Source organism: Dipodomys merriami, unplaced genomic scaffold (assembly GCF_024711535.1).
Source record: "Dipodomys merriami isolate MVZ:Mamm:240054 unplaced genomic scaffold, mDipMer1.0.p SCAF_45, whole genome shotgun sequence".
Taxonomy (NCBI): domain Eukaryota; kingdom Metazoa; phylum Chordata; class Mammalia; order Rodentia; family Heteromyidae; genus Dipodomys; species Dipodomys merriami.
The window spans coordinates 3,197,543-3,216,987 of NW_027206013.1; the positions used below are offsets into that span (position 1 = coordinate 3,197,543).

The window sequence follows — 19,445 nt, forward strand, 5'->3', positions numbered from 1 at the left end:
TTTTACAGAGGATCCCCACCCACTCTGACCCTGTCCCGTGCCCCCTCACCATTTCTGCTTCATATCTGCTGAGCATCCCCAAATGAAATCTTACCAAATAACACCTTTTTGGAAAGCATCTCAGCACCGACCATGCTTACCCCATAAAACCAACAGTCCTGGCTCAGGCTCCTCCCTTCTCCCTGAGTAGACAACAATCAAACCATGCTTGACCTCACCTGGGCCAAGTGTGTCCATGGGGATCACATCTCGGCTGCCTGGCTTCTCACCATCTGCAAGGCAGGGGCAGGGGCTCTGGTTGTGAGCGGTAGACAGGCTGGGGGCCAGGGTCACAGACAAGCCCAGCACCAGGTAGACCTCAGCAACCTTAGGTGTTCTATCACTAATGTCTTGGCATTTCTCTACCTTTCTTCCTTATCTGAAGGCATCTCCTCCACACACCCAAGCAGATGACATAAAGAGGAAAAGGCACGCCTTCCTTCCCTGGCCTTCGCCGGCCTTGTTACCATCACTGCAGGTGGGAGCTCCTCCAGCCTCAGGAATGGGCTCCCATATTCCCTCCTTCCTGGCTTGTACTCACCCAGGCTCTTGTCTACCAGTGGCAGTGTGCTGTCATCGAAGCCCCCAGGGCTCAACGTTCCCTTGGGACTCTTGGCAGTGGCAGCAGCTGACTGGGGCGCACAAAACACAGGTGGGAGAGGTCAGAGGCACTTTTGCTTAGGGACTACACCTGGTAAACTGAAACAGGAAAGGCCCCTGCAGGCCGCACCTGGAAGCGCGCCTTCGTCCAGCCGTCCCTCTGCAAGGCTCCTCGCAGCTCCTTGTAGCTCCACACGGTTTGAAGCACGTGGGATGCCGCCTTTGCCTCACGCACAGACTGGCTATGAAAGGGCCAAGGGCGGGGTCAGCGGCCAGCTCTTTCCCCGCCCCCCACCCCACCCCCTTCCCAGGCCCCCGTCCACCTGGAGGCGACGAGCGCCACCAGCGCTGGCACACCACGGGCCTGCAGGAGTGAGCGTGCATTGTCCAGGCTATCAGACACGATCTCATGGATGGTGTTGAGCACAGCCACCACCGTGTCCTCCTCCAAGCGAGCCCCGGGGCGGACAGGTGCCTGTGCATTGCGAACATTCCGCACCAGCTCTGCCATGGCATAGTTCCCTGAGAGGCAGGGGCAGGGGTCAGGACACACCTCTGCCCCGCCCCAGTGGGAAGGAGCAGGGTTCAGGAGGAGCATAAGACTAAGACTTCAGGATTGGTCCAAGAAGTCAGTTCCCCCAGCTGGGACTAGCCTAAGACACAGGGATGGGTCCCCAACTGTTGCACTCCCAGGTTTGGCCCCGCCAAACATCCTCACCAATAAGGTCTTTGTTGCGGCGGTCCAGAGATAGGTTTCGCAAGGCGATGGCAACTGCTCGCACCACCTTATCGGTCTCCGATTGCAGCAGTTCTACCAGTACCGGCAACCCGCGCTCCTTACGCACAGTGGCACGGATGTATGTGGCCCACTGTGGGAGTGGAAGTAGGAAGTGGGCTACTCAGAGGGAAGTCTGGCTGCACAAGGCCCAACCCCAGCATAATGCTTTTAGACCATGTACCCTGAACCTCCCGAACCTTTGGGAAGTGCAATGTCCTCCTCCTTTTCTGGCCAACCCAGATATGAGGAGCAGCGCTAATGGGGAAGCCTGGATTTCCCTCTTTGTCTAGATCTTTCCTTCCTGCCAGGTCTGGCCCCTCACCATCCAGTTGCCTGCGCTGAGGTTTTGCAGGGCACCTGCTGCAGCCTCCAGAGTGTTGAAGTTCCGGCTCTCGGTGAGGAGGGAGAGATAGAGACGTACTACTTCAGGCTGGTACAGCAGCTCAAAGCCTACACATAGGGCAACCACAGACAGCCAAGGTTACCCAGAACCTCCTCCCTATCATCTTCCCTCATCAATATTCCAGGGGTGGGTGTGGAGCAGTAAGGGCATGATTAGTATTAATGCATTCACCCCTTGCTCGTGGCCCAAAGGGAGAAGTGTCACCATTTCTCAGAAAGGAAAACAGTTAATCAGGAGGTAACCGACTTGGGAGAGGTCATTCCTTCTACGACTATGCTGCCAAATAAATGAGACTGGATCTACCTAGCAGCATGAGCATCCAGGATTTGGGGGTGGGAGAGTGTCAACTGAGCCACATTCCCTTTATTAATTAGGGGCCCTCTCTAGCAACAAGACCAGCCTTCAGAGTATGTAATAAGCTGCTGAACCAGGATTTTGCCCCTTGCTCACCCTCTCAGGCAACCATTCTAGGCTCTCCATGATTGTGGCCCTACCCACTATGGAAGCATGGCTGCCCCATAGAGGATTTCAAAGATAGGGCCTAGAAGCATCTTCCAAGCCTACCTGTCCACAAGCTCAGGCATTTGCCTGCCTCAGGAGATTATTTTCCTACAGCCTGTCCTACCATTCATATTTCATCACCCCTCTTCTCCTGTCCTTATACCACCCTCTCTCTCCTTCCATTCTAGCCTGTTGGGTTTCCTACACCACAAAGGCTCCAAGTATATTCTCATCTTGGGTATTTGCACAAGCCAGTTGTACTGCCTAAAATGGCTCCCCACACAATTTCCATGGCAGGGGCCTTCCACATCTCCCTCTTTGGGGATTTCTAGGCTCCTCTGACTTGCAGGGCTGTCTGGACCCCATCAGGCAGTCTTATTGGATTTATCTAAAAGGGACGTCCAGGAGTCTGACATTCTTGTGCCTTAGCCCTTGCTCCCAACATGGTCCAAATGTCCTCACTGACAGCTCCTTCCAACCCACCCACGGTGGCTTTCCATTTATCCTAGCTAAAATAGGCTATGACTCTGACCCTGAATCTGAACCCCCCAAGTCCCAGGGCCTGGACTTCAGAGAACTCCACACTTGTCCACCTTATTTCTCCATCTGATCTCTCAGGCTCACTCAGTGGCACAAAGCTTTTCCTCCTGGCTAGTCTGGGCTCCAACTCTCCTAGCAACACTGGCTCTGTACCTCTGTCCACTCACCTTTAGCAGCCTCAGTTCGCTTGGGCAGGTCCAGCGTGTCAAAGTTCTGGTCCACCTCACCATCCTTCTTCCCTAGAATGGAAGGGTAGTTGGAGGTAAGACAGATTCCATGGATGGATATGTGTGTGTTAGAAAGGTTAGACATAACTCTTTCCTGCCCAGAGCCCAAAGAGCACCCATATGCAGGCCTAAACACCAAGAGATTCTGGAAATGGAGCACCATTCAGAGTTCAGGCAGGCAGCTTGGCCCAGAGAGGAGACAGTGGGGCCTGGGGATATCCTAGACCTGCCTTGAGTACCTAGGCCTCTTCTCCCATCATAGGATTGGGAACTATGCCAAAGAGCCTCTTCACAGTGCCCATGCGGCTGCATGGTTCAGTTGTATGAACTGAGAAAGCAGGAACCTAGGTTAGGTGGCATGTAGGTAACAAGCAGAGAAACAAGAGCTTGCTGGGGTAACATGATGAAGCAGGGCAGGGAGACTTGAGTTCCACCCAAGGAGAAAACTCCTCTAGAGGCCGTAAGTAAGATCTAGCCTTTATACCAGCTAAACAAAGCTCCCTACAAAACACTGGTATACTTCTAGGAACCCACCACCCCATCTCAACTGAGAGCAAGCCAGGATCAGCTGATCTGGGGCCCCTGCCTTGCCCACCCACATGTTAACTTTGTATATCTGAATCAACACATTACCCATTCCATGCGAGGGGGCAGCCTGCTCCCTGGCGCCCATGGGCACAGACATGACCCAGGCCCCACGTATTGTCTTCTCTGCCTCAGCCTGCCTGGATAGCTGGGTCTGACTTAAGAGGGCAACCCTTGGCCGCCTCACCAGTCTGCGACTCACATTCCTGCCTTTGTCCTGTCCATGCAGTTGTCATGGAGATAGGACTAGGGGTGGGAGAGGGGCTGGAGGCTGGAAGGCATCCTGGTGACCACTGCACTATAGTTGTCATGGAAATAACTGAGCCTGAGCCTGAGCCATGGGGATAGCATTTTTCTAGTGCCCACTGCACCTGCCAGGCCTGGACAACAGGACAAACAGGACTCACCTTGATGGAACCACTCCTCTGGAAGGAAGCACAGGAGAGAGGAGATGAGCCTGAGTGGGTAGCACCCTCCCCATGCCCTCGTGTTCCCACTGCACACTGGATCAAGCAGACAGGATGTGGAGCCTCACCCCAATGAGTCTTGGGACCTGAGTGTCCACCAGTGGGGCAGGAAGGGGATGCTTGGGGTCAGGTGAAGGTAATGCATAGACCCCACTACAACTGCTGTTGGATAGTCCCACTGCACCCTGTACCCTGTAGGTTCCAAAGGTGCTAGTGTGTAGCAGTGGCCCAGACAGGTCGAGTGGGGTATGCCTGCAGGGCTCAGAGCTTCCAGTTGCTCTGTGAATGTCCAGTTTTCACTTGTGAGCCCAAAGAACCCTTCTCCAGAGTTGAAGGACAGAGTCTGAGCAGTTATCCAGGTGATCCCTCAGGTTACACAGTAGGGACTTGAGTCTGAGCCCTGGCCTGTCAGCTGGTGTGATCTAGGACAGTGCCCTCTTCAGCTTCCTGTCTGCCCACTGAGCACTGACCAGATGTCCTCCAGCCTCCATGACAGCCTACCACAAATATGGAGAGCCTTGAGCTATGGGAGCAAGGGCTAGAGAAGTGCCCTAATCCCACCCACCTTTGGCCTTCTTTCCACCAAAGCAGCTTGCATCATCTCTCCTCCGGCGCTGGGAGCCTGTGGCACTGCCTGGGGGCCCGGGCTCAGCCTCTTGGTACCTGTCAGCCCCAGGCACCTCCTTATGCACGTGGTAGGACAGGTTCCGCATGATGCACACGCAGTTCTCCACTGACTGTGGGGAAAGGTGACCTGGTGGGGCTGGGCCATGGGGCAAGGGGGTGGCTGAACAACCCAAGCCCCCAGGAAAGACTGGCAACAGCTAGTGTGCCCAAAGTGTAGAGGCAACAAGGCCTGAGGTAGGGGCCCGCATAAGAGGGAATTGCCAGTGAGGGCCACAGGAGGAAGCTTGGCTCTTGCAGACCACTTGCCATGTGTAGAACCATGTCCCAGTATGGCCATTCCAAATGGGCTGCCCAGACTCACACAGCCTTTCCCCATTAGCCACCTTCGACTTCCCACACCCCCGGGTCCCACTCTTACACCATCTGTCTCAGAGTTGGTGAGACTGTTCCCAAGTTACTCCACCCACCTTGTTGTCCGTGTCCTTCCTGCCCACTGCCGACTGCAGGGCATGCAGGAGCGCATCCACCAGCCCTTCACACTCCCGGAGTCGCCGGCGGGCCTCGGCACCATCTGAACTCACGTTCCTAGGTGGCCGAAAGTAGGCCCAGTGATCCCTGGCCCTAGTCCATAGGAATTTCCCTCAGCCCCACCCACCACCGGCCCAGGATCTGGTCCTCATCTGCACAATAGGCCCTGATGCTCTCCCCAGGGACTCTGGACAGTACACCACAGCCTGGAGCACAGAATAGAGGGGCAGAGGTTTAAATACCCAGACCCAGGAGGTGGACTTTAGGTGGAACAGGAAGGACTGACTCCCAAGTGAACTGAAAGGCACAGAGTTGGGCCCAGAGGCCCGACTCTGTGCATGGGTAATTCCAACCCTCCATCCCAGTGTCAGTTCCCTGTGCCCCAACTTGCCCCAAGGTCAGGACCTCATGGGGCCATGATAGCACACATTGATGACAGGTAGGACTCTTGACTGAGGTCTCTGCAGGATGACCTAGGGATGGGAGGAAATAGGAGGGCAAGGGCCACAGGCTGGAGAAAGGAGCCTCTAAGGAAGACTGGAGATGATGGTCCTGCTCTGCCTTCTTGGCTATCATGGTAATAGAAGGGTGGGCACAGCAATGGGAGGGCTGGAATGGTAGGGAACTGTGGGAAAGAGGGAAAACCTTATCCAGAGAGTGTCTTTGGGTGTGAGAGCAGCACCATCTGACATCATTTCTCATTGTTAGGATGTGGGTCTGAAGCTACTAAGATTCAGCTGCCTGATAGTGTTCTACACTGGGACCTTGAAGATATGGCAGCTGCAGGAGAAGGCTTGTGTATGCATGCAGACTCTGACACCCCAGCATCCTGCAGGAACAGCCTGAGCCCAGCCCCTGCCCACACCTCAAGCAGCCAGATGTGTTCTTGAAGACAGTCGTCCATTCAGCATCCCGTGGCTTGGAGTCTTCATTGGGCTCACGCTCCCAGCCCGAGTGGGGCACTATGACCTCATGGGTCAGTGTCTGCAGGCCATGGTCAATGATGACCATCTTCAGGGGCTCATAGGATGACAGGTTCCAGAGTGTGCCTGTGGGATGCCACCACGCAACTCTGCTGACCATGGGCCTCACCTCCCTTGCCTCTCCAGGGCATCCCAATCAAGACTGGTCTTGTGCCCAAGTCCCACAGGAAGTTAGGAGAGTTGGAGTTTTTTGTTTTGGGTTTTTTTGTTTTTGTTTTTGTCAGTTGTGGGGCTTGAACTCTGGGTCTGGGCGCTGTCCCTCAGCTCTTCAGCTTAAGGCAAGCACTCTACCACTTGAGCCACAGCACCACTTCTGGTTTTCTGGTGGTTTATTAGAGATAAGAGTCTCACGACTTTCCTTGCTGGGGCTGGCTTTGAACCGTGATCCTGAGATCTCAGCCTCCTGAGTAGGTAGGATTACAGGCATGAGCCACCGGCATCTGGCTAGAGTTGGAGTTTTTGTTTTTTTTTTTGCCGGTTGTGGGGCCTGAACTCTGGGCCTGGGCACTGTCCCTCAGCTCTTCAGCTCAAGGCTAGAGCTCTACCACTTGAGCCACAGCGCCACTTCCAGCTTTTTCTTCTTATGTGGTGCTGAGGAATCGAACCCAGGGCCTCATGCATGCAAGGCAAACACTCTACCACTGAGCTACCTTCCCAGCCCAGGAGTTTTGTGTTTTTTTTTTTTGGTGCTGGAGATGGAACTGAAGGCCTTAGTACATACTACACAAGCTCTAGTACAAAGTAACACCTCCAACCCATACAGGAACTTAGGAAGTAACAAAAGCCATGAGAAGCTCTGGGTGCCCATCTTGGCCTGAGCTAGATGTTCAAGCAGCACCCAACAATGGCTTTCAGCTGAGAGGAACAGACTGGAATGCAAAAGGCCATGGCAGATGGGTAGGACAAATACTGTTGAGATCATAGAGCTACAAGAGTTGGCTATATGACCTTCAAGTCCTATAAGGCACAGACTTACATTGCATTGTCATGCAATAAGAACCAGGGAGGCAAGTCCCAGGGGAGCTGTGGGGACATCAGGGAAGGTAGAAAGGGACCACTGTTTAAGGGGCTAGTGTCAGCCTTGCTGGTAGAGAATAGGAATTGGTCACAGCATCTGGGTCTGATGTCTGCCTGCAGGGCAAGCTGGCACCCCTGACTATCTGGGTGTTCTCTCTCACAGGCTGAACCTTGCTCTCATCTTCCTAGAGAAGCAGGTGTATCCCAAACCCACTTACCAGTGACCAGCTCCCGAACCTCATTGTCACGGGCAGCCCGCAGCAGGCGTACCAGGGCAGGCACACCTCCGCAGTCCCGGATGGCAGCCTTGTTATCTGTGTCACGGCCATAGGAGAGGTTGCGCAGTGCCCCACAGGCTCGGCGCCGCACCTCAGCCCGAGGGTGGTCCAACAGTGCCACAAGCAGTGGCAGCCCACGCAGCTGCCGAACACGCCGCTTAATGCTCTCATTCTCAAAGCATAAGTGCTGCAGGTAGGCGGCCGCATTGGCCTTCACTGGGTCCACAGGGTGTCGCAGCATGGCCAGCACCTCAGGCAACTCAGGATCCCGCCAGCGTGGCTCCTTGCGGGCACTGTCCACTGAAGGTGAGCGTCGTACCACTCGGTCCAGGCTGCCCAAGCTGCCTCGCTCAGGCTGGGCCAGTGGTGCTGTTGCTGCTGGGAATGGGGGCCGCTCATCTGTCAGCTCACCTGCATCATCAGCCACATCCTCATAAGCCCTATGCAAGTAGGAAGGGTGGGTGAGCAGCAGTCCTGTGCTGCCCACCACCCTGGAAATGTAAAGCTCACCAAGCAGGAGCAAGCTGGGTTGGGAGCCTCAGCTCCAAGCATAAAGTAGGTTCTGAGTTATGTACCAGCCCAGCAAGAACTGTCTTAGAGTCAAAGCAGAGCCAAACTCCAGCCAGAGGCCAGCATCCCTCCCAGTATGGGGAGTTTCTCCTATCCTGAACAAGCATGTCGCCATGCAGCATTCTGTCAGTGATGTCCTACTTCTCTTCCATAAGATCATGTGGTTGGTACTAGGATGTGTGAGAAGTGGATGACCCTCACCATCCAAGAGACATTTAGGGCATAAGATATCCTTAGCCGTGACAGTAACTGCTCTTGAATCTACTTCCCTAAGAAAGACTAAGACTAGGAAGAAGGGTTAAATGACTTGCCCAATAAGATCTGGACCCAAGCTGTGGTAATAGCCCCACTCTGCAGGCATAGATAATGAGGGCATATGAGACAGAACGAGGGGCTCTGACAGGAAGGTTCTCTAAGCCTCTAGGTTCTGGCTACTTTGGACAAAGTGGAAATTGAGGCACAGGGAAGCCTCCAATTGGAGGCTTCATGCACAGAGTTAACACCCTGAGCCTCTGCTATTCAGGATGATTTCAACAGCCCTCTGGCTACAGAAGCCAGTTATCAGGCACTGTTTTCTTTTCCTTCTATCAGCATAATTTCTACCTAGGGCCTGCCTTTGCTGTTGTCCTTTAGAAGAGACAAGGCTAATTCAAACTAAGGTGTGTATGACCAACTCAGCTTCAGCAGCTGACTACCTGTAGGTACTTTGTGGCTGAAGAGCTGAAGATAAAATCCCACAGGAAACATGGTGCTTACCTGGCACGAAGGCTCCGTCCACACTCAGGTCTTCTTCGTGCAGCTGTACCATAGTCAGGCTCCAGATCAGGGCCCCCCTCATCATCAGCAGCCAGACTTCGTGTGTCATCCTCCAGGCCATAGGGCTCTGCCTGGAAACGCTCGGGGAGGGAGCGGCCACTTGGAGGACCAGGCTCAGTACCCACAGGGAAGGCTTCCCGGCGACCAGGCAATGTGAAACAGCCATCACCAGATCCTGGGCCAAGGGGTCCAGTGCGGGGGGGCCGCACCCCTAGCCCTCTGGACAGGCTGCCATAGTTGGGACCATCACGGGGCTCTAGGCCATCAGCAAAGCCACTCCCACTGCTGAGGTAAGCTCGGGAAAGTGTGGCTGCTGGACCACCGCCTCGTAGCAGGAAATGCCGGTCCAAGGGGCCATCAGCAAAGGGGCCAAGTGGAGGGCCGCCATCCAGCAAGGGGAGTCCATCTGGGCCCAAAGGCACCTGGCGTACTGTCCTCGTGGTCACTGTCTTGACTGTCTTGGTGACCTGAGAGATAAGTGGGTGATGGGTGCCTTTGGCATCCCAAGACGTGGGTAGTACTGTGGCACAGCTAGGATGGCTTTCATTTTCAACCCAAACTTTGGGTGTCCCCAGGAAGCCAGTTCAAACACCCAGACTTGGCCATACCTTGGTCTCAGTGCGCCGAGTTGTGCCGTCTTCAGATGTAACAATGGACACATGGGAAGTAGGTGTGCCAGGGTCCTCTTCTACTGTCACTGTCTCCTCTAGCACTTCAGGTGCCTCTGGCATTGTGGCCAGTGATGCCTGGCTGCCCGGACTCTGTTCCTGGGAAGAGAAGGATAGTTATTAGGAGGCAGGAAGCAAGAGGTTGCTGGCTCTCTATCCCAGGACCTCCTCAGAACTGCAGAGGCAGACAAGCATGGGGGCAGGGCTCCCTAAGTCTCCAGGCTCCTCCAGGCCTAAGTAGGAACAGGTGGGACCTGCAGGATGTCCTTCTGGCATCACCTGCCATCCCTGGCTGGGCCCTCAAATTGTCTTGGGGCCTACCCACTCGAGAAGCCTTAAATGTACACACCGTGGGGTGGCAGTTTCAGCATAGTTCACTGACTCCCATGGCCACACCCAAGCTCTTGCCACAAGACCAGCCAGACACCCCCACAGGACAAAAATACCCAGCTCCCAAAATGCACTGTGCATCCAGAACACTAAAATATCCTTGTTCCTTCCAGCCCAGACTCTTGTTTTTTCCTTTTGGTTGGTCATAGGGCTTGAACTCAGGGCTTGGGCACTGTCTCTGAGCTCTTTTTGCTCAAAGCTAGCACTCTACCACTTTGAGCTATAGATTCATATGCAGTTTTTGGGTGGTTAATTGGAGATAAGAGTCTCAATAGACTTTCCTGCCTGGGCTGGCTTTGAACTGCAATCCTTAGATCTCAGGCTCCTGAGAAGCTAGGATTACAGGAATGAGCCACCAGTGTCCACCTAAAAGATTTTTTTGTTGTTGAACTCAGGGCCTTTGTATTGTCCTAGAGCGCTTTTGTTCAAGGCTCACACTCTACCACTTTAAGCCACAGTGCCACTTCAGCCCAGACACTCTTGGAGTATACAGTAACACTCAGGTGCCTTTGAGCCCAGCCTAGCTTTACCTCTGGCCAATTTCCTCAGCTGATAAAGAGCTTGGACATCACAACAGAGACTAGAGAGAATGCAGTTACACCTGCAGCCTCTTTGCTGTCATGCAGCATGGGAGGTTTAGGTGGTGGAATATTAGGTTATTAGGTGATATAGTTCTGGACTGAGACCCTTCTGAGGCCCACATGCTTATCAGCTGGACTTGCCAGTAGGTAAACAGGCTTAAAAAAGAGAGGCCAGTCCCTGCTGTGCTGTCTAGCACGAGGACCCCTGAGATCCATGTTCCGCCCTTGGGGCTGTGCCCACACAGTTCTCCAGTTCCAGGGCCCCACCACATCAACATCCTGGGATCGGCATGCGGCCTGGGCATGGCCTGAAACTCAAGCTGTGGTAGGCGGCACATTCCCCAGCAGCCAGAACCGGGTCAGCAGGAGGACATACCCCACACGCTATAGTCCAGGCAGGATGGTCCCCTGCCTAGGCCCCCTGAAGCCTGCAAACACCAAGTAGAGGCCTAGGGCAGGCCTGCATTTACACTGGACCTATCTGGCTCCATCACTATGTGGTGTCCTTCCTTCCCTTAGTGCAAGAAAAATGCCAGTGCTGTCCTCATGGCCTGTCTGTTCCAACAGTGTCCTTAGGTCGATGTCCTGTTCTGGGGAAAGGCTTGGCCCCTAATATATACAGTGCAGGAGTCTGAGGAAGCTATGCTAGCATGCTAAGATGAGTACATCCCTCAAACTCTGGTGACAAAAGACAGCAGAGCAGGGCTTGAGAGGGCTAGAGATCATGTGACCATAGCTGAGGAAACTGAGGCCTGGCAGAGGGGAGATTGACCCAGAACTTCATAACTGGTATCAGGAATTCAACACTGACTAGGAAGCCTTTGAGCCTTGCCTCACCCTTGAGGGGAGGGCCTTGGCAGCCACCTTCTTATCCTCAGGACGGAGCAGAATGCCTGCTGGGACCTGGCCAGAATAAGGCGACCCTGTTCCCTGGGAAAAGAAATAGACTGAGGCCCACTGTAGGGATAACTGGCTGGCTGTCAAACAGAGTAGCCTGGGCTCTCTTCCAAGGTCACTAGGGAGTATGGATGACTCTGGAGGAGCAGGCATAGGGGCATCCCTCTGTACTGGAGCTTGAGATATCCCATCCGTTTTTGGTGATGGTATGTCAGGCCCTGAACCCTCTGATAGTCAGACCTCCAGCATTCTGGGCTAGGCACCAAAGGGCTGGCCTGGCAGTAGGGGGAAAATCGAAACTGAAGAACATGTTGCCCAGAATATTCTGTCAGTAGGACAGGCTTTTTAGTAGATTTGCATATATTTGCATATATTAAATACTCAGAAGCACCTACTATAGCTGAGCTAGGTGGCAGGGTTTGCCCTGCCATTGAACTGAAGGATGGACACTTTGGCCCCTTACTGCTATTCAGGCACCCAGCTTTCTCCTCCTGCCCAGCACCGGTGAATATTTGACACAGTTCAGAGTTGGAATGGTCTGGAGAATCAGGACTCCCAGAAAGGCCTCCAACCTAACACACGGTTTCTATAGCTAGGCTGTGAGATCCTGAGGCCTCAGGAGTCCCTGCTGGCAAATGACCTCAGGGAGCTAAAATCAGGCAATGACTTCACCCAGGTGGGTGGGAGCATGAGTCAGCCAGTGCTCACAGAAAGTGCCTAGCCCCATTACACATGCCTGGGCACACATACACGGATAGGGATTTGTACACACAAAGACATGTACCCAATTCTTCAGACAGGAATGTGCACATGTCCACAGTATATGAACACCCAGCTTTGCAATTGGTCCTGAGCACATCAATTAGTGAGGTTTCCTAACAGCACCCCAAACTCAGTCCCTGTGTCCAATGTTCCCAGAGGCATGTGTCTGAGTACTTGTACCTTCATTTCTTGCACTACTTGTCCAGACTCTTATCCATAAAGGATGTGTTTTCAACATACATGGATAGAGACAGTGGCTCCCAAACCACCCACCCAACACCCACTAAGAGATCACAGAGATGGTAGCAGAGATAGGGAAACTGAGGCCTATGGTATGGTAGTAAGAGTCTCAAAGCCCATCCTGTGGCCCAGGCCTCTGTAACATCTTCAGGGTTAATCTGTGGGACAGTGCACTGATGACCAGCATACAGCTGACACTCAACAGAGAAGCTCTCGCGGGGTGCCTAACTTAATCTGGCCCCAGTGCTATCTTATGGGGCTCCAGGTCTCACATCTACCTGTCCAGGCCAGCCCATGCTCAGGGAATTCTGGCCCTGCAGCTCCACACTGCCTCTACTACTTGAGGTATAACCTCTGTACTCCAGTTCCTACTCCCTCAATACACTATGTCCGGCCAACCATCTATTGTTATCTTCCTCTCTAACTCTAGCATGATCCTTTCTCCTCTTACAAGGACCATACCTAGTCAACAGTCATCACCTGTGAAACAAAAATTAAAATCCATCCCAGAACACTCCCATGTGTAGAAAAACAGGTCCATGGCTTTTGGGCTTAGCCCTAAGAGGAATAACAAGTGCTCCATGGGCTTATGGGAGGGGCCAGTAAAGCATTCCCACTAGCCCACTGCTGCTTTCTAGATGTTTTCCACAGGCCTAGTACTGAGCATAACATGAGATTCCTAAGCTCATACACAGGGACTTCCTCACACAGAGGAAGGAGGGTTACATGGTGCTAGTCCATTCATGTGGACAGATAAGGATGGGGAGGGGGTGATGGAAAGCAAAATGTGAAATGATGTACTTCATAATTGAACAACCAGTCAGGTGCTGGTGGCTCATACCAATGATCCTATAGACTTGGGGGGCTAAGATCTGAGGATCCCAGTTCAAAGCTAGCAATAAAGGGCTAGAAAGTCTGTGAGACCCCTATCTCAATTAACTACCAGAAAACTGGAAGTGGAGCTGTGGCTCACTGTGGTAGAGCCTTGCACACAGAAGCTCAGGGACAGCACTCAGGCCCTGAGTTCAAGCTCTATGACCAACCAAAAAAAAAAAAAAAAGTAATCACAGTTTGTATCATAAAGAACAGAAAAACAGAAGTGGCTATCCCATTCTGTGCAAGGCCCTGCTTGTGCAGGGAAGGCACATGTTAAGGTGAAATGTATGTTTAGAGACCACAGTTTCTGGACTAGGGCTCCAGAAACAGCTACCACTGGACAGAATGGACGAGTCAATTCTGAATCTCTTTAGCAGAGTGCAAAGCAAACAGACAGCATATCCTACATCAGGCCTTGGTCATCAAAAACAAAAAAACAAAAACACCACCTCCCCTGGTACAGCCTCTACCCAGCTCCTGAAGCCCACAGCAGCAGAATGCTGGGGTGTGGTCACAGGCAAAGTGGGCTGAAAGGCCCAGAGGCATCTGTTGCCTAGCAGGCTAGAGAGCAAGCTTGGGAGAGCTCCTATCCCAGCTTCTCTAAGCCCAGCTCTTAGCTACACTGACCCCCTCCATCTCTGGGCAGTCAGTGGCCAAAACTGTGGTCACATCAGTGTGGTGTAATAGGCAGAGACCAAGTAGGCAGGTGTGTGGGAGCTCTTCCTCTCTCATCATCATGGGACTTTTGGTAGTTGGTGGTATACTTAACCTGTTTCCCCTGTACTGAACCCCACCCCACTAAGCAGACTACAGGCTGCCCACCTGCCTTCTCCTTCATCCCAATGCCAGGGAATAGACAACTAGGAATTGCTCCAGGCCCCTCCTGCCTCACACATGGGCAGGATTGGTTCACCCCTCCTGTCAGGTGCACTCCCCAACAGAAAGGGCTTCCATTAAGCTCCAGAAGTTCCTTTGCAAAGGAAAAGCAAGAAAGTCCCCAGGGATCAGGAGGCCTAAGAGGACTTCCCTCTCCAGTCTCAGCCTCCCTCTGCACGGAAAGGAGGCTGCTTGGGAAGGCTCCGTCTCCACACTCCAGTCTGTCTCCACCTGTCTTGGGGGTAGCTCAGGTGCACCCACTCCGGTTCTGGCACGTTCTGAGTACAGGGTCGCCCACCCTGCTCCCGTGCCTGGGCTCCAGAGCCCTCCGCGGGCCCCGCCCCGCCCCGCGCTCGCCTGGGCAGCCTGTTCACTCGCGCCACCGCGGCAGGTCCTGTGCAACCCGGCAGGGAGCGTAGACAATAGCTGCTTGGGGCCAGCGGCTCAGCGGAACAAAAGCTGGTCTTCTTGGGAAGGCCAGAGCCCCCGCCCTCTGCCGCTGGGCCCAGTACGGTGCTCCCGCCCCCTGCCTGGAACCAAGTTCCCTCCAACCTGTCTGAGTTCGGCTGGCATTGGACCGGGACTAGGAGGATGCAGGCTGGCAGAGACGACAGCGATGGACCCGGCTCTGCTCGGGCGCCTCAGCAGCCCCGGCTCCGCGGACTCACTCCCCGCGGGGGGTGGATCTGGGGGCAGTCTCGGCGAGCAGCCAATCGGGAGGAGCCGCGCCCAGGCGGGGCGGGGCTTGGATGCTGGGGCAGGGCATTGCTCCGCCCAACCTACCAGCAAGGGAGGGAGGGGCTCTGCAGCCAGGCCAGCCGGGTGGCCCCCTAGTCCCTGGTAGCTGGTCTGGGCTCCAGGCCCTTGCCCCAGGGGATAACATTTTCCCTGCCAAGAGACTTCATCTAAGTCATCTTTCCCAGACTTGTTTGCCCCTAATAAATAAGCATACACACACCTCCCACCTGTACAGTTATGGAAGCTGAGTTCCCCCACAGCCAGGGTCATTCCCAGAACAGCGCACAAGGCCACCTTAGCTGGCATAAGCTTCTCGGGCTGTTAGTTTATCCTTACTGTGTGATGAGGTCCAATCACATCATTGCCGACTGGATCTGTTGTTGTTGTTAGTCGTGGTGCTTGAACTCAGGGCCTGGGTGCTGTCTCTGAGCTCTTTGCTCAAGGCTCGGCTCTATCACTTGCAGCCACAGCACCAATTCGGTTTTCTGGTGGCTAATTAGAGGTGAGTCTCACGGACTTTTCCTACCCAAGCTGGCTTCAAACTGTGATCCTCAGATCTCAGCCTCCTGAGTAGCTAGGATTACAGGTATGAGTCACCAGTGCCCCACTACAGGATTTCTTTTACCTAGGATGGGGCTGCAAGGAAGAGTTCAGAACCCCACGTGGATCTGGTGAGTGGCCTGCAGGGGAGTATGATTATGTCCTGGCCATTTTTCCCATCAGGATACAGAGGACTGCCAGGTGCCTATAATCCTAGCTACTCAAGAGGATAAACCCGAGGATCATGGTTCAAAGCCAGCCTGGGCAAAAAAGCATATGAGACTCCTCTCCAATTAACTGGCAAAAAGCCAGAAGTGGAGCTAAGCAAATAAGCTAAAGGACAGCACCCAGGTCCTGAGTTCAAGCCTCCTTACCTACTAGAACAACAACAAAAGAGTACCAGGAAATGGGTATATGAAAGGTGGGAGTGGGGCCACAGGGAGAGGGGTAAGCAAATGAAGGAAGGAAGCGGGGGAGAATGCAGTCAAGAATTCACTATATATTTCACACAATTAAGAAAAGTAAGAGAAGTGGGTTGAAGGAGGGTGAGAATGTTGAAGGGGGTGAGACTGATTAAGATGCATTGTATTCATAAACTGCTTTGTTAAATGGGACAACCTTTGTACAACTACTTAAAGATAATTTAAAACAATTTTTAAGATACAAAGGACCAAACTCTCCCTGCCCCAAGAGTAGACCAGTGAGGAAGAGGGATAACTCTTGAGGTGGCACAATCTCTCTGATGAGACTTCAGCTAAAAGTCTTATACGCAGAGCTGGCTTCAGATTTCTCTCTCTCTGCTATGCCTTTGAGCTGCTGGGAAGTGGTGTCTGGGGTGGAGTTGAGTTGCTGATCCGTGCTTCTCTTACCAAGTTGTGCCTCTTCTATCCCTAACCTCCCAGCAGCCACCCCTGAGGATCTGGTTCTGCTGGGGGAAAAAAACTAGAGAGGAGGGCAGTAGCTGGCTCATCCAGTCATACCTCACCAAAGAAAATCCCTTCATGAAGAATGAGGAAAATGTAGCCAGACACCAGTGGCTCATGCCTATAATCCTAGCTTCTCAGGAGGATGAGATTTGAGGAGCGCAGTTCAAAGCCAGCCGGGCAGGAAAGCGGGACTCTTATCTTCAACAAACTTCTTAGAAAAAGCCAGAAGTGGTGCTGTGACTCAAGTGAGGTAGAGCGCCTTCCTTGAGTGCAAACAGGTTCAGGGACAGTGTGCAGGTCCTGAATTCAAGCCCCAGGACAGGCAAAAAAAAAAAAAAAAAAAAAAGTTCTGGGATGACCAGAGTGAAGCCAGCCCAATGAAACACCACAGATGTAGTAAGAAAAGGGGCAACAGGCTTGGCATCTGTCTTCTGGCCTACTTCTCCCCTACCCCCCACTCTGAAAGACAAATTTTCCAAGGCTACACCCTGTCCCCCCAGTGTGCTGCATATAGGGTATACTGCCAGTATATTCAAGTACTCTAGATGCCAACGATGTGCTCCTCCTAGTCTATTCCCTCATCTGGAGAGGAATGAGTGATTTTTGTTTGTTTGTTTGTTGTTTTTTACCTCAAACCCCCTTGCATTCTCTGTTCATGACTGCCCAGGCCAGTGAGTAGGACACAGTTGCCTGGATCTTAATGCTAGTTCTTCTCCCCAATTCATCAGCTGCTAGTGACCTATAGTCACACACTTATACCATGATGGAGCCTGAGGCAAGGACAATGCCAACTGGCCAGGTCTTGATATGGTAGTACCTTCTCCACTGGGCAAGGATAGCTCTGCTGAGTGTCTAAGGACACTTCCTGGTGGAGAATGAGACCAGGCAGCTAGCACCCCAAGGGGCATAGCAACACAAAATACCCAACCCTGGCCTCCCTAGTCTCAGCACCCAGCTACTGGCCTCACCATCATCTTCAGCTCTCAAAACAAAACTCTGACCATGTCAGAGCAACTCCTGCTTAGACTAATAGGAGGTTAATCTGTAAAGACTGAATGGCCAGCCCAAGCCTCTCCCAGAGTCTCCAATATCCTGGTTAGTCCAGCTCCAGCCCTGGGAAAGCATGCTTTCTCCAATCCCAGCCTAAAAGAATCAAGAGTGAGTTGGGGGGGTGAGTGGGAGGGGTCATGACCTAAGGTCAAGTAGGCCTTAGCCCTCAGGAGGCCAGGGTAGCTCCAGACCGTGGGAATATATTCCTACCAGGGCATCAACCCTCCGGGTGCCCTTTTCTCCTACACTGCTTGTCCAAGAGATGGAGAACAGAGCCTGCTCTGGCCTGGAAAGGCTGAACTGAGTTTCTGGCGCCTGGAGAGACAGCTTCGGAGTTACTGACTGTCATTGTCTCCATTTGGCCCAGCTGGATTGTTTCATTTCCTCCTACCCCCTAGAGTTTAAGGGTACATTTGGAATACCTGGGGCCTGGGACCCATTTCCCTCCATCCTGGTCTCCTGTAGCTAACTATATTAGCTGCCAGAGACCACAGAGTATCAGAAGCTTGGGGAACACAGCTTCACCAGTGGGCCTGTGGTCTCCTGGAGACCTTAACTCAGTATTGACTGTACACTTGTGCTGGGCCTTGTGTTCTGTGTAAGTGTAGATATAGAATCCATTACCTGCCCACTGTCAGACAAAAACAGGTGCAAGAGTGATCACTCACCCCAGATCCCCCAGCTGCTTAGGTTTGAGCCTGATGCTCCCTGGTAAAGGAAGGCTAGTCCAGGGCTAGCTTCAGCAGAGTACAGCACCTGCTCCTTTCTCTCCAAACACAATTAGCCAGACTTGCCCAGGCTGACAACATGTGTATGCTAAGCATGGTTCCCAGCAGGACCAGACAAAGGTGGTATATGCTAGGTGCTGGGGATGCATGGGAACAGGGGTGGTAGCTGCCAGGTTTAGGAGTACAGGGATCTGAGCAAGGGGGAAAAAAAGGCTCCATGAAGAACCCAGAGAACTGAAGGCTGGCTATCCCAAGCCCTTCCTGCTGGAGGCTGGGACAGCTGATCTCCACTCCCCTCCCTACTGCCAGAACCTCAGTCAATAACAGTAACCTCAATTATAATACCAGACTCCAACCCTTTCCTATTTCCTCATCCTGCCTCTCATATTTCCTCATCACCCTTCTGATGCATGGGTGTTATCAGGGGTCCAGGCAGTATGACTACTCAGTGTGTATCCTAACTTTAGAGTCTTCAGGGTGTGGAAAAGGCAGGACTCCACACCTGACATGAGCAGGGACCAAGCACAGTTTTGAGAACAATGGCCAGTGGAGAAACTGACTCCCAGGTGTCTCTGAGTGCAGGCCAAACCCTGGGACCTTCCGTGTACAATGAAGAACAAGGTAGCAGGGAGACACCAAAGTAGGCAAAACCCTCAGTGTTGTTCAGGTTGTTCAGGAGCTATCTAGAACAGTCCCTACCCAGCTGCCTAGGCTCCAATGGACTCACTTAGTGGTGGGCACTGACCTGAGGATTAGTCTGTCCTGTCAAATCTCCATTACAGTTTCCAGAAAACCCAAATGGGACTTGTAGCCCCAGGGGAACCCATTTTCCTTCCCACCCCCCGGAATCCCCAACAGATATTGCAATAGGCCAGTGAGTGTCTATTAGGAGCCCCTTGTTTGTTTCCTTACTTGGCCATTTTTACCCTCCCCAAGCCACTGGACTATTACCTGTAGAACCAGCTGTTGCCAGGCCATCGGCAGGGGCTGCCCACTGCCCACCACGCCTCCACTGCCCATACCAGGCTGCTGCTGGGCTCGCTCCAGTTGCAGGGCAACATGGCGCCTCTCCTGCTCCAAGGCCCTTGTCAGCCGCTCGAAGCGGGCCTCCTGTTCCTTCACGGAGGCCAAGATGCTGGCAGCTGAATGCACATTGCAGTCCTCCATGACCAGGGTACCAGCCAGCTGTAGGCAAAGCAAAGCAAGCTCAGGGT

The 19,445-nt window shown here is 53.1% G+C and overlaps 1 protein-coding gene across 7 annotated transcripts in view; it reads right to left on the reverse strand.

Annotated features, from left to right (window-relative positions):
* Arvcf (ARVCF delta catenin family member) overlaps positions 1–19,445 on the reverse strand; it is a 57,993-nt gene that overhangs the window by 2,016 nt on the left and 36,532 nt on the right. For 2 of the 7 annotated variants that reach the window (XM_069994354.1, XM_069994351.1), the window contains exons 3-17: positions 19,183–19,416; positions 9,568–9,726; positions 8,900–9,426; positions 7,514–8,013; positions 6,161–6,344; positions 5,235–5,352; positions 4,706–4,877; positions 4,081–4,098; positions 3,029–3,100; positions 1,740–1,867; positions 1,358–1,508; positions 963–1,161; positions 770–881; positions 581–671; positions 219–272 (exon numbers count right to left, since the gene is read on the reverse strand). In XM_069994354.1, coding sequence (XP_069850455.1) covers positions 219–272; positions 581–671; positions 770–881; positions 963–1,161; positions 1,358–1,508; positions 1,740–1,867; positions 3,029–3,100; positions 4,081–4,098; positions 4,706–4,877; positions 5,235–5,352; positions 6,161–6,344; positions 7,514–8,013; positions 8,900–9,426; positions 9,568–9,726; positions 19,183–19,398 — 2,701 coding nt within the window. In that variant the 5' untranslated portion in view covers positions 19,399–19,416. Of the gene's footprint in view, positions 1–218; positions 273–580; positions 672–769; positions 882–962; positions 1,162–1,357; positions 1,509–1,739; positions 1,868–3,028; positions 3,101–4,080; positions 4,099–4,705; positions 4,878–5,234; positions 5,353–6,160; positions 6,345–7,513; positions 8,014–8,899; positions 9,427–9,567; positions 9,727–14,801; positions 14,907–19,182; positions 19,417–19,445 lie in introns of those variants that run through there. The other 5 variants (XM_069994355.1, XM_069994352.1, XM_069994353.1 and 2 more) reach the window with 5 other exon arrangements.